The sequence below is a fragment of the Choloepus didactylus genome, chromosome 9, assembly GCF_015220235.1.
Source record: "Choloepus didactylus isolate mChoDid1 chromosome 9, mChoDid1.pri, whole genome shotgun sequence".
NCBI classification, from domain to species: domain Eukaryota; kingdom Metazoa; phylum Chordata; class Mammalia; order Pilosa; family Megalonychidae; genus Choloepus; species Choloepus didactylus.
The window spans coordinates 87,127,175-87,139,839 of record NC_051315.1 but is presented as its reverse complement, the minus strand read 5'-3'; the positions used below and the strand labels follow the sequence as shown (position 1 = coordinate 87,139,839).

Sequence of the window (12,665 nt, the reverse complement as noted above, 5' to 3'; positions counted from 1 at the left end):
TATTTTTATGCATTTGTATTTTAGCATCTGTAGGAAAAAGAAGTAGTATTATATACTAAACAATACAATACAATAAACAGGTCCAGCGACCCACAAAAGGAATGTAGACTGGCTCCAGAGTGACCTGTGGAGGGGGTCAGGAAAGGCAAGCAAACTTCTCTAGTAGCTGCCCAGCTAATGTAGCCCTTCAGCTAATGTCCCCTACCTAACCCCCTGCACTCCCACAGCCCAGAGAAAGCACTGCATCTTTAAATCTTCACAGCCTCCACGCTTTTCGAGGGAAGATTGAAACAATGGCTGCCACTTCCTTTGTCCAGGGTGAATTGAAACAATAGCTGCCCCCAGAGCCAAGATCCAGTGATCCAATTTCGCTAATCAGAAGCCGTGATCAGTGATCAGCTGTGCACACCCCGTTTTTGGGAAGAGGATTTTCATATCTGTTGCTGTCACTAGCAGCTAGCCAGAGACTGGACCCTGCAGCAGCCTGCCATAAGAGTGTGGATGGGCACCAGTGCTGCTGCGTGAAGAAAGCAATTTACTGATCCTTACTGTAATTCATCAGCCTCTTCCTCCTGCTCTTTCTTGGATGCTGTACAGTGTTCTTCTGGCCTCCACAGTTTCAAAGTAGTTGTTTCAGACAGTTCCTGCCTTGTTTAATAGTTATTTTGGTGGAAGGACTGAGTCTCAGAGTTCTCTTCTCCACCATCATCCCCAGGAGTCCCATAAAGTGGGTTTTTAAAGTGAATTTACTTGGTAATTATCATGAGTCTTAAGAGGCCCTCAAATTTGGAATTGCATCTTACTATAATTAGTTTTCAAGACCATGGTAACTTGTTATCTTACCTGAAAACTCATTTGTAAACTAATCTGGAGATTTTTAAGAAAACTGACTTACTGACTCATGTTAAGTAAACTCACAGAATACTAATGTGTAAAGCAGAATACCTGTTTAAGATAAAATATAACTTACCCTCCAACAATTGCTGCTACTGTTGCCCCAGAAACCTCTTTTCTGATATCAGTTACATGGAAAAAAGCAAATAATCAGAATATTTTTTGATGGTTATTGTATCAGGAAAAAAAAATTAGATCATTAAAAAGAATGTTTTTTTTCAGGCCGTTAAGAAGCCTGAAGTGGGAGCTTCATTTACCCACTATATGTTTGGCCTAAGGCCAGGAACTTGGGCTCTAAATATGAATAAAACTGTTTAAGGTGTTTACAATGTAGAACAGGTAATAGACATACACACCAGTAAATTACAGTATGGTACATTATTGTGCAATTTACAACATGATACTTACCGTGTACCATAGTTAGTACAAGTCACAGAGATAGAAGAGAGAAGGAAGTGATTAGTTCTGTATCATGGTGGAGGTTAGGGGTGTTGAGGGAAATCAGGGAAGTCTGCAAAAAAGGAAGTGATGTGTGAATTTCATTTTGAAGGATAAGTAAGAGTTTGCCAGTTGAACAAAATGGATGTAAGAATTCCAGGTGAGAAAATAATATGTAGAAGGTATGAAAATGGCATGGTGTATTCCAAGAACCAGGAGTGATTTGTGTCAGTTTCCACGGGCACTGTGAGGTAGGAGGAATAGGTAAGGCTGAAGATGAAGAGGGAGGGTGTCACTGAAAAAAGGACTCGGGCTTGGGTAGCTTATTTTATTTAGGAATCGAATCAGATTTTCCGCTCAATCACTTTTCCTGTAAAAGTACTAGAAGAATAGTGAAAATTTCTTTTACTGTTAACTTTCCATGAGTGAAATATTTATTTTATTTACATTGCTACTTTCCCTGCCTCTTAATTGCCCTCTGAGCTCATGCCAGTTCTACTTTTCCCCTTTTCTCCTAATTTTGCCTCTTCTCCCTCACCAGACTCACTAGATATCAGGAGGACAAATCAGGACTGTTACAGGAACCATTAGATAAGAATCACCCCCAATTCTTATCTCTACACCATTCAACTTGCTTCTCTCTGAATCCTTTCATCTCTTTCTCCCCCACATTCATAGAAGTCAAAGAGTCTGTCACACCATCTCACTGTTCAAGGCTCTTCTCCTTACCTGTAAAGTCAGCCCTGTTGCTTCCCATCCTTCTAGACCTGTCTCCACCAGTCATCCCTTCTGTATCCCTTATTTTAAACCTCTTCTCTGTTGATTCACCTCTGAAATTTACAAACATGTTCAAAATCTTCTTTCGTCTTCCAACCCCACTTCAACCCAGCATGATTACAATGCTATTTCCTTTTTCCTTCTCCTCACAACCAATGTTCTTGAATAATTTTCTACGTGATTTATCCTGACTTTCTTAACTCCCACTTTTACTTTCGCCCCCACACTTGGTTCATTATTTACGTTCACCTCAGCTCATATCAGTAGGAAATGTTTGCACCAGAGCCCTTAAAACTCTCGGTTGGAAATGACTGCTCATATTCCTGTCTTCAGTAGTGGATTATGAGTTGTTTTATCCACTTCTGTATCCCTGTCACTTAATATTGTAGTTTGGAATGTAATAAATAATCATTAAATGTGAATAAATAAATGAATGCAAATTTGTTTTCAATTCATGAGATTAGATGTCATGTAGGTAAGTTGTAATCTTACTTTATTTTTCATATAATGGAGCATTTAAATAGTATACAGGATTATATTTAGGAATGAAATTGAATTATAAATATATAAGACTGGTTTTGTCTGGTGTTTCAGATTGTGTGATGAATTTGAGAAGATAGCTGAAAAAGCTCTTAGCACTCCTCCAAATACAACAGAACTAATGGAAATGAAGGTATTGTTCATAAAATCTTTATAGGCATATGTGTATCAGTTATTCATTGCCACAATAATGCTCCAAAAGTTAAGGCAGGGGCTTAAAATAATAAGATTTATTTATAGTTTATTAGTCTGCAGTTTGGCCATTTCAGTTAGGCCCACCTGGATGGCTCTTCTTGTCTTGTTTGGGTCACTTACATAGCTGGGGTCAGCTGGCTCTCAGGTGAGTTGACTAGTGTAATTATCTTCCAGCAATTTGACTCTGCTCCACCTGACTCGCAAACTCCTGCAGGCTTGTCTGTACACTGGGAGAAGTGAACAGGGACTCATTGCCTGGTACTTAAAATATTTCTGTACTTCAGAAAGGTTTATTCCCACAAGGGAAAAATAGATGATCAGTTTATTCACTTCAGAAACCAGGCATTTATTAGCAATAGGGAGAAATAAAAATCAGTTATTTGACTGCATAGAAAGCTAATTATTAACCAAATTACAAAAATATGTTTTCAATTAGTTTGTTACTTGTGGAAACCACCATGGCTTGTGTCCTATTTGGATTTGCAACATAAAGATATCTAGTCTAATTAGAATGATATATCAATGAAAGATTTCTAGGCAGTTTTGCTTGTTTTTTTTTTTTTTTAATTACAAAAGTAAAAATTTAAACAATATGTGGAATTATATAAAGTAAAAAATAGAAGTTCCGCCTTTCCTTTCCCATAATTTCATTCCCTACAGGTAACCATTCTTTATAATCTGGCATGAATTCTTTCCTTTCCAAACTTTTTTTCTGTATATATGAAAAGATGTAAAACACTACAGAAAGATGAATAGAGAGAGCCAGATATAGAGATAGCAAGCAGCAGTAGAAAAATAATTTTTAAAAAAATTTAGGAGTTTTGCCTCATGGAGAGGGAGGTGGGGTGCAGGACAGGGTTGGTGAATGTAGGTGGTTACAGTCATTACCAGTTTTCTCATTTTTCAGTGGTGTAACAGGAATTATATTATTAAAATATGTAGATAAATTAATAGGTATAAAAAAAGCTTTGAAAGAGATAGGTATATAAGAACATACACCTGTACAACTCATGCACATACTGTGTACCTGCTCATACCCACACACACACCAACACACGTTTATTTTTGCAAAAATGGAATTATTATCACATACACTGCTGCAAATTGCTTTATTCACTTAATAATTTACCTTTTCTATATTTCTCCTACTAGGTAACTTGGGCTCTTAATGTTTTTCCAAAATTGATAGTCTATTACTTGAATCTGACTTATAAAATGATCTGTCATTTGGTCCCTGATTTAAATGCACCTCTATCAACACTAATTTTCCATACGCACGTGTATCTATTTCTGAACTCTCTCTATTTTGCTTTGTCCCCTATTTCTGTGCCAGACAAGAACTGTTTAGATTACTGTACCTGTACAGTATGTTTTGATATTTGTCAGGGTTAGCCTCTATTGTTTTTGTTTTCAAGATTATATTTGCTATTCTTGGGTATTTACTTTTTCAGAGAATTTCAGAATTATAGTAAATTCAGTTTTTACAAATGTCAGTGAAATTTTGATGGAAATTACATGGATTTGTTTGATACATTTTTTACTGTGAAATTTAACATGTATACAGAACAGTGATAACTTTCAAAGTATGATTTAACAAGTAGAGAGCAAATTTCAAAGAATATTATGGGCCACAGTTCCATAATTTCAGTTATTTCCCTACTGTGACATATGACATATACAGAAAGGTGACAATTTTCAAAGTACGATTTAAAAGTGGTTATATAGGGAATTTCAAAGAATGTTGTGGTTTATGTTTCCACAGTTTCAGTCATTTCTTTACTGTGAAATATAAGATATATACAGAAAGGTGATAATTTTCCAAGTACTATTTATTAAGTAGCCATAGAGCAAATTTCAAATAATGTTATGGGTTACAGATCCACCATTTCAGTTATTTCCTTCTAGCTATTCCAATACCTTAGCATCTAAATATATATATTTTATATATATAAATCTTTTTATAAATACGTATAATATATATAAATCTTTAAATAAATATATATATTTATTTAAAGATTCTGTATTTGTAATCCTTTGTTATGGATTTTATAGACTAATTTGAGGAGAGTTTACATCTTTACCATATTATATCTTAACATCTAGGAACTTATTTTTATATATCTATTCGGACTTTTAAAATACCCTTCAATAAAATTTTATAGCTTTCCTCAAGAGAGCTAGCACATTTCTTGTTAAATTTGCCCATAGTTATTTTTTAGTTTTTGTAACTGTTAAGAATGAGGTACTTTTTGGACTATAGTTTCTCAAACTGGATACTGCTGATATATAGAGAAACCATTGCTTTTGTATATTTAGTTTATATTCATTCATTTTGGACTCTCTGACTCCCTGAAATCTCCATGACTTGGTTGGTAAATTTTTTTTTCTTTTTGGGGGTTACTTTCTGGGTAAGAAAGAGAGTTGTATGGCAAACATTTCAACATGTACAACTCTTTTTTTCTCTTAATTGTCTTGTCATGTTGGCGAGGTCGTACAAGGCCCTGAGGGGCCCTGCCTCTGTCTACCTCTGCAGCCTTGTGACTCACCACTCTTTCCTCTCTCAGGCCCCCACACTGACTCCCCCTTGCTACTGGGACCACAGTTTCCCTCTGCTTGGAACGCCCTCCACCTCCCCCATTTCCTCATTAACTCCTACTCATGTGGGGCTCCCAGCTTGTAGGAAACTAATCTCACTGCTCACTGCTTCAGATCCCTATTACACCCTCAAGCAGTGAACCTTTCCTTGGCAGCACTCATCTCTGTTGTAAATTTGTGATTCTACATTTGTTATGGTGGCTAGTTAACAAATATCTATCTCCCCAACTAGACTGTAAGTTCCATGCGGATAAAGGCCATGTCTGTTTTTGTCATGCTGAATTGCCAGCACCTGATGGGGTCTCTGGCGCACAACTGGTGCCCAAGAACACTATTCTGAAAGAATAAATGATATTACTCAGATGCCATCTGCTTCCTATCTTCCAGAAACCCATGGCATCCTTCTGTGGTTTTCCAAAGCTTTTATGTGTTGATTGCTATTTTTATTTATTTTCTGTCACTTGAGTGGAGGTGTTTGGGAAGAATGAGAAGTAGATTGTTCCACAGTCCATCATCTTGAACCAAAGGTCTACACTTCTAACAAATATGTGCATATGTATTCAGTGTATTTCCCCAGACTTTCTTTTACATGAACTGTTTACTAAAATGCCAACTGTAATTTTTGTTTTTCCTCAGGCTTACATTCAGAAAGTGGAGGCAACCGATATGATGGAACTGGAACAGAGATTAGTGGATTCCAAAAACTGCCTCGCTTTCCTCATTGAATGTGCCAACTTTTCTCCAGCAGACATCAGACTAAATAATAATGTTTTCCAATGGTACGGAAGAATGGGAGAAATTTTTGAAGAACACAGGAAAATAGTTAAAGATAAAACAGAACAGTATCAAGAAGGTCTTAAGGTTGGCATCATAGATTCTTTTAATTATTTTAGTTTCCTGGAGCTTGTTTTTAAACTTTTCATGAAGCATTAACTATTCTATTTCAAAAGCCAAATATTTTAGCTTTCTCATACTATAAATCCTAGCAGAAGGTAACACACATACTGGAGTTGATGAGCAGTATATTGAGCAGTATATTGATTAAGTGACTTTTCAAGATAACATGGAAAAACGTTGGAATATGTTGCCCACAAATGACCATTAATAGAAGATAGTATTTATCTTGAAACAATTTATAACACTGTCTTGATTTGGCTATTTTATTTTTATTATTTGAATGTCAAAGCTCCTTTGTTGAAATGTGCCTTCCCATCTCACAATCATTTAAATTCTCCTAAATATATACCCAGTCATCATTCTAACATTCAGTGGTTCTAACCATTTTTTGTTTGTTTGTTTGGTTGGTTTACATATAAGATACTTTGTGATTTGACCCTGACCACCTGGGCAGCCTCATCTACTTTTCCCAACTCCTTGCTCTTGACTTTTCAATAACCGTGGGAATTCCATGTCCCTGAGCTCTCCTACACCACTGTCTCTTGCAATTCTCTCCATGTGCTCTAGAGAACCCCCTGCTACCCTCCCCCATGCTTATCTATCTGGCATACTCAGTTTATTTTCTGAGAGGACCTCTCAGTCAGACCACAGGGCTACTTCTCCTCTGCTCCCATTGCATCTTTAACTTCTCTCCACTGGACTAATTATCCTATCCCCTTGTTATTATTTTCATATCCACATTGGATGATGAATGCCTCAAAGCACAGGAATGTTTCATTTTCTTTTCCTCTGTCTATATCCCCAATGGCTGGCACAATGACTGACACACAGGAATATAACGAGCACTCTATAGTTATTGTCTGAATAAAGTCTTTAGTATTTTTAGTCTCAATATACAGATGAAGAAATTAAGATTTCTAGAAGTTAAGAGACTTGTTCCAGGTCAGCCAGTACAGATATCCTTTAATAGCAAGTCCAACTCTCTTTCTACTACACTACGACAAACACAAATAATTAGCAGAATCTATTGTTTGGAGAATAATGCATAGACTTTAAAAAAACCATCTCATACTGTAGTTCATGTTTATATTTTATACTTAGGCCATTAAAAATTTTAAAAAATCTGTGGAAAGCATCAGGAATAGCAAATAGTAAATATTAGGCACGTAAGTTACAATATAATAGACTCTTAGGAAATTACTAGATAGTCCAGAATTATCTATACTTTGTTGTGAAGTATGCCATTTCACAAACCACACATAATGTTGGTGAATTTTTACCCTCATTTTCCTTTTCTCACTGATGCCAGTGCAATAAATTTGCCAGAAAAATAGAGAAAAGAGGGCAGAAATCAGACTAGATAAACTATAAAGTAGAAAATTTATTTTTTAATTATCTAGATTTGACTTTTGAATATTTTACTGAGCTACTTATTTTAGAGTCACTTAATTTGGAATGCCTAATCAATGACAAATTTGTAATAAGCCTTTCTCATTTAAATATACACTCAAGTCTGTTTTATATTGGAAGGCTATAGTTTTTAGACTTATAAATGTGGATTTATTTACCTTACACATTTCTTGCAAAGAAAGCCCTGGTGCAAAAAGTATAATCCTGAATACCTTGTTTTAACCATTGCCATTTGAAGGGCATATCTGAATTTAGAACAGAACTTAAGAAGTTCCTTTTTTTCCAATTGTTTGTAATAATCCACAGATATTTTATGCCCCTTAATAAATTGGTGGTTTCTTTTAGTCTGATCTTGATTATTATGAGATTTTTCAAATGCTCATAAATCATTTGCATATTATTCAGGATTTTCTAGAGAAACAGAATCAAAGGATATATATATAGAGAAAATGAGATTTATTATAAGGCTATGGCTCATGTGACTGGTGGGACTGGCAAGTCTGAACTCCATAGGGCAGGCTGCAAGCTGGAAACTCTGATAAAAGTAGTATGGAGGTCCTTGGTCTGAATTCCTGAAGGGAAGATGGCTGACAAAATTACAGCAAGAGTCAGTGCTGAAACTGAGGCAGAAATTCTGGTGTTGAAGACCACCAACTGATTGGATGAGGCAATTACCCACATTACTATCAACTGATTGTAGATGCAATCAACTGATTGTAGATGCAAATTTCATCTACCAAATACCCTCATAGTAACAAGTAAGGCAGTGCTTGACCAAACAACTGGACACTATAACCTAGCCAAATTGACCACATGAAATTAATCATCATAATTTGTTAGCATAAATTCTTAATCTTACTGGAAAAATACCATAGTTTAACACATTCTTCTTCATTTTATTAGTTAGAACTTCTTACATAGATAGTAAAAGATAAAACCTTATCTAATTTGTAAATTAGAGGTGACTGAATTCATGCTTTATTTACTCTATTAATTTTTAATTCTGACTCTTAAAAGTCCTACATATTTAGATAATCTTCCAAATTATCTTTTTCTTTATATTTTGCCATTGGTTAATATAATAATATTAATTCTGTTAATCCTTATAGATATTTAAATTTTCTCTTGATAACTAGGTGTTTTAACTTTTTAAAATAGTAACAACTAATATGATTTTTATTAGTTACGATGTGAACGATTTGTGGAAGAACTGGAGAGTTATGCCAAGCAGGCAGAAGAATTTTACGCGTTTGGGGATCTTCAAGATGTACAGCGATACCTGAAAAAGGCCCAAACACTGAATGGAAAGTTGGATTTAGCAGCAGAAAAGGTGTAGTCTGCAAATTCTTAAGAAGATGAATTAGTTCAAATGAAGAAGGATTGAATTTGTTTTGGTTTTGTACCTTTAGCAAGTAGATTCAAATAAAATGGGTTAACTACATTTAACCAGAGAATAACGCAAATGACACAAATAGTTTGTACAGACATGTTTCAAGGAGGTACAGCATTGCTGTTTTCTATTGATAATGATAACACATCATTGTCTTCATCTTTTATTTTAAAGATAGAGTTATCTCTCAGGCTATCTCTTAATTTTTATTTTGCATCATTTAAAATAATTGTTTTTAAATCATTTAAATGGTGGTATTTGGGAATCCATATTTTCAAGCAGAAGCAAGCTAATTATAGCACTTGATTACTGTTAAATAGTTTTTCTATCTTCATAGAGACAAGCTTCGATTTGGCAGCTGTATTTTTAAATTAGGCACATTATTTTTTCTACCAAGTCACCTTATTCCCAGTACTGCTATTTCAGAGAAAGTGGAAGAGAAGAAGCCACACTCTTTGCTATATAAAATGATTGAAATTTTTATTGCATTTTTTAATAAAAAGAGAAAATATGGAAATAAACCTATTATAATGCGCTACCATTTTTCTCACATTGAAAGATTTTAATACCTTATCAGTTCAGGTAATGAAATAGATTATAATAAGCATGAATATAGAAACATGCATTCAAAAAAGAGAAATAAAATTCTGTAGTTTTTTTTTTTTTTTAACTGAGGCCTCTGAAATTTTATGTAACCTGCATAATTTAAAAATCTAACTCACACTTCACAATTCTATAGATTTCTCCTCTAAGCCACTGACATCCTCGCATGTTTCACTGCTAAACTAAGAGGAGGTTAATGCTTTCTTTGCCTCCTCTTACCTTACCCATCCTGGAGACCCAGCTCAGGTTGCATGTTCTCTGCAGAAGCATCTGTGGCTGTTCTATTTCAGCATGATCGCCCTCCTCTGAGTGATAGCATATTTTGTACATACTATTCATTTCATATTAAAACAGATACTGCTTTGATGGAGCTCTTCTATTACCTTATGTTATTATTGAACAAATGTTATTTAACTTTCCATGCTCGTATGTGTTGCCTCCTCAGCTGGATTACTAACACTTTAGGGTTTGTACTTGTCAATATAATACTTTTTTCTATTTTCTACAGTACCTAGCACAATGCTGCATATATTGAAAATACATAAACTCTTGTTAGTTAATGAATGAAGCTATATCCTCAACATATCTGAGCAAAGACTTCTTTATACGTGTAAATTTATTTAATTCTTTTAACTAAGATAGCCAGTCTTTGCTCTCAGGAAATTGAAATGCAAAAGACATAGGAAAAAGGGTACTGCTTCATTTCCTTAGATTATGACCGAATTTAAGTTTAAATTTAGGCCGTAGGGAGTGGTTTGGGGAGACATATTTTGAATATGATATTTTAAAATTTTTTGTGTATCAATTCATTTTCAGAATAATGAGTATGTTTGATACCTGTCCTTCTAGATTGAGCAGTTTAATGCTGAAGAGGAAGCATTTGGTTGGCTACCATCAATATATCCTCAACGTAAAAAAATCCAAGATGGTTTGAACCCTTATCTGCGTCTCTATGAAACTGCTGTTGAGTTTAGCACCAAATATCGCGGCTGGACAGAAGGACCATATCAGAAGGTGAACCCAGACCAAGTAGAAACAGACATTGGAAATTACTGGAGAGGACTCTATAAACTGGAGAAAACCTTCCATGATTCTCCAAATGCATTGGCAATAACAAAAAAAGTAAGAACAAAGGTGGAAGAATTCAGGCAGCACCTTCCTCTCATTCATGTGATTTGTAATCCTGGCTTGCGCCCCAGGCACTGGGAGGCCATGTCCAGCATTGTTGGTTATCCCCTGCAGCCCTCGGATGACTCCACCGTCTTCTCCTTCTTAGACATGAATCTGGAACCATATTTAGACAGATTTGAAGGTATTAGTGAAGCAGCTAGCAAAGAATACTCTCTTGAAAAGGCCATGGAGAAAATGATTAATGAATGGGATGCAATGGAATTTGTCATACTTCCTTATAGAGAAACTGGGACATTTATTTTGTCATCAGTTGATGAAATTCAGATGTTGTTGGATGACCACATTATTAAAACACAAACTATGCGAGGATCTCCTTACATTAAGCCTTACGAAAAACAAATGAGGTAAAGTGATATTTAGATGACAATCCCTTGTATTTAATGATACACTTCTTTTTGAAAATTGATTCTGCACATCATACTTAATATTTTAAATAGTTCATTTTTAGGAATGGCAACCTTCACTATTTTTAAAAGAGTACTGATCCCTTGCTATTATCTTAATGGTTTGTTAATTTCCATAATCACAACAAAGGCAGTGGCCATTCAGTATCCAGATATTCATTTTTATTGCCTATAAGCTGATATTTGATATTTGACTCTCAAAAATGATTTTGTATCTGTGGACACCAGAATATATAAATTACAAACTGAAGATAATGACCTGTTCTAAATGTAATTAGTTTGTAGAAAATGAACCCTGAAAGTCTATTGTAATTTCCATTCCTAGATAGGAAGGATGGCTAGATAAGTGCAAAAGAGTGAAATGATAATTCTAGGCTGGAACTTTAGGCTTCTAACACAGCTGATTAAGTTAAAGCTTTACCCTGTCTGTCATTTTGATATTTGTAATTTGTACTAAGATGTTCACATCTTACTTCAAAAACCAGCAAATCCAAATCAGACTACCATTTTCAATGTGAATTTGCATGGCGAGAGAAAGCTAATTGCTTGGTAATATCCCACTCTGGTTAATGATATATTATCATAAACTTGAGTGTGCTCTGATTGGTGTTGGCTCAATCACTGTATTTGGCTGCTCTGCTTCCTACCCCACTTGCTCCAGTGTGCTCAAGAGAGTAGTTTTTAAACTACTCTGAAAACGGCATATTGAGATTCCATTTTTAGGAACTATGCACATTATCATTAGCTGCTGAGAAATTTTCAGCCTGGGATTAGTTGGAGAAAGAGAAGAGCACCAGAAAAAGCAGGGGCATTTGTGTCTTCTTGTGTGCAAAAACATTAAACAAATTTATTGATAAGCATAGAAAGGAAAGTATTTTGAGAAAGGCATTTTAAAATGCCTAGCGACTTTTAAAACTCCTATTTCTTGGTTTTAAGGATCTAAAATCACACAGTGCTGTTTATAAACGATGAGTAATGTATTACTACAGACATAAATCTATCCCATCTGTAGGTTCTCTTGCCCTTAATAAATCATTCTTCTCTATGACTATGTTATTTCTTATAGTATAGTATAATGATTACAGTTGTCTGGGTTTAAATCTTGGCTCTATTATTTATTGGCTGGGGGACCATGAGCCTTATATCTACCACTCTGAGCATTAGTCTCCCTATCTATAAATAGATATTATAATGGCCCCTCCCTTATAGGATTCTTGTGAAGGTGGAGTAAATACATACACTTTAGAACTGCACCAGGCTTGTAAAATTGTTAGTTTATGGTATAGTTATAATACCTGTTCTTAAAGAAAGGAAGTCATTATTTATGTTCC

The 12,665-nt window shown here is 35.0% G+C and overlaps 1 protein-coding gene across 5 annotated transcripts in view; it reads left to right on the top strand.

Moving 5' to 3' along the window:
- DNAH7 (dynein axonemal heavy chain 7) overlaps positions 1–12,665 on the top strand; it is a 371,530-nt gene that overhangs the window by 80,012 nt on the left and 278,853 nt on the right. For all 5 annotated transcript variants that reach the window (XR_005218999.1, XM_037850664.1, XM_037850667.1 and 2 more), the window contains 4 exons: positions 2,704–2,782; positions 6,076–6,300; positions 8,930–9,076; positions 10,589–11,274. Coding sequence is in view for 4 of the 5 variants with exons in the window: in XM_037850664.1 (XP_037706592.1) it covers positions 2,704–2,782; positions 6,076–6,300; positions 8,930–9,076; positions 10,589–11,274 (1,137 nt within the window). In the remaining variant the exon portion in view is untranslated. The remainder of the gene's footprint in view (positions 1–2,703; positions 2,783–6,075; positions 6,301–8,929; positions 9,077–10,588; positions 11,275–12,665) is intronic.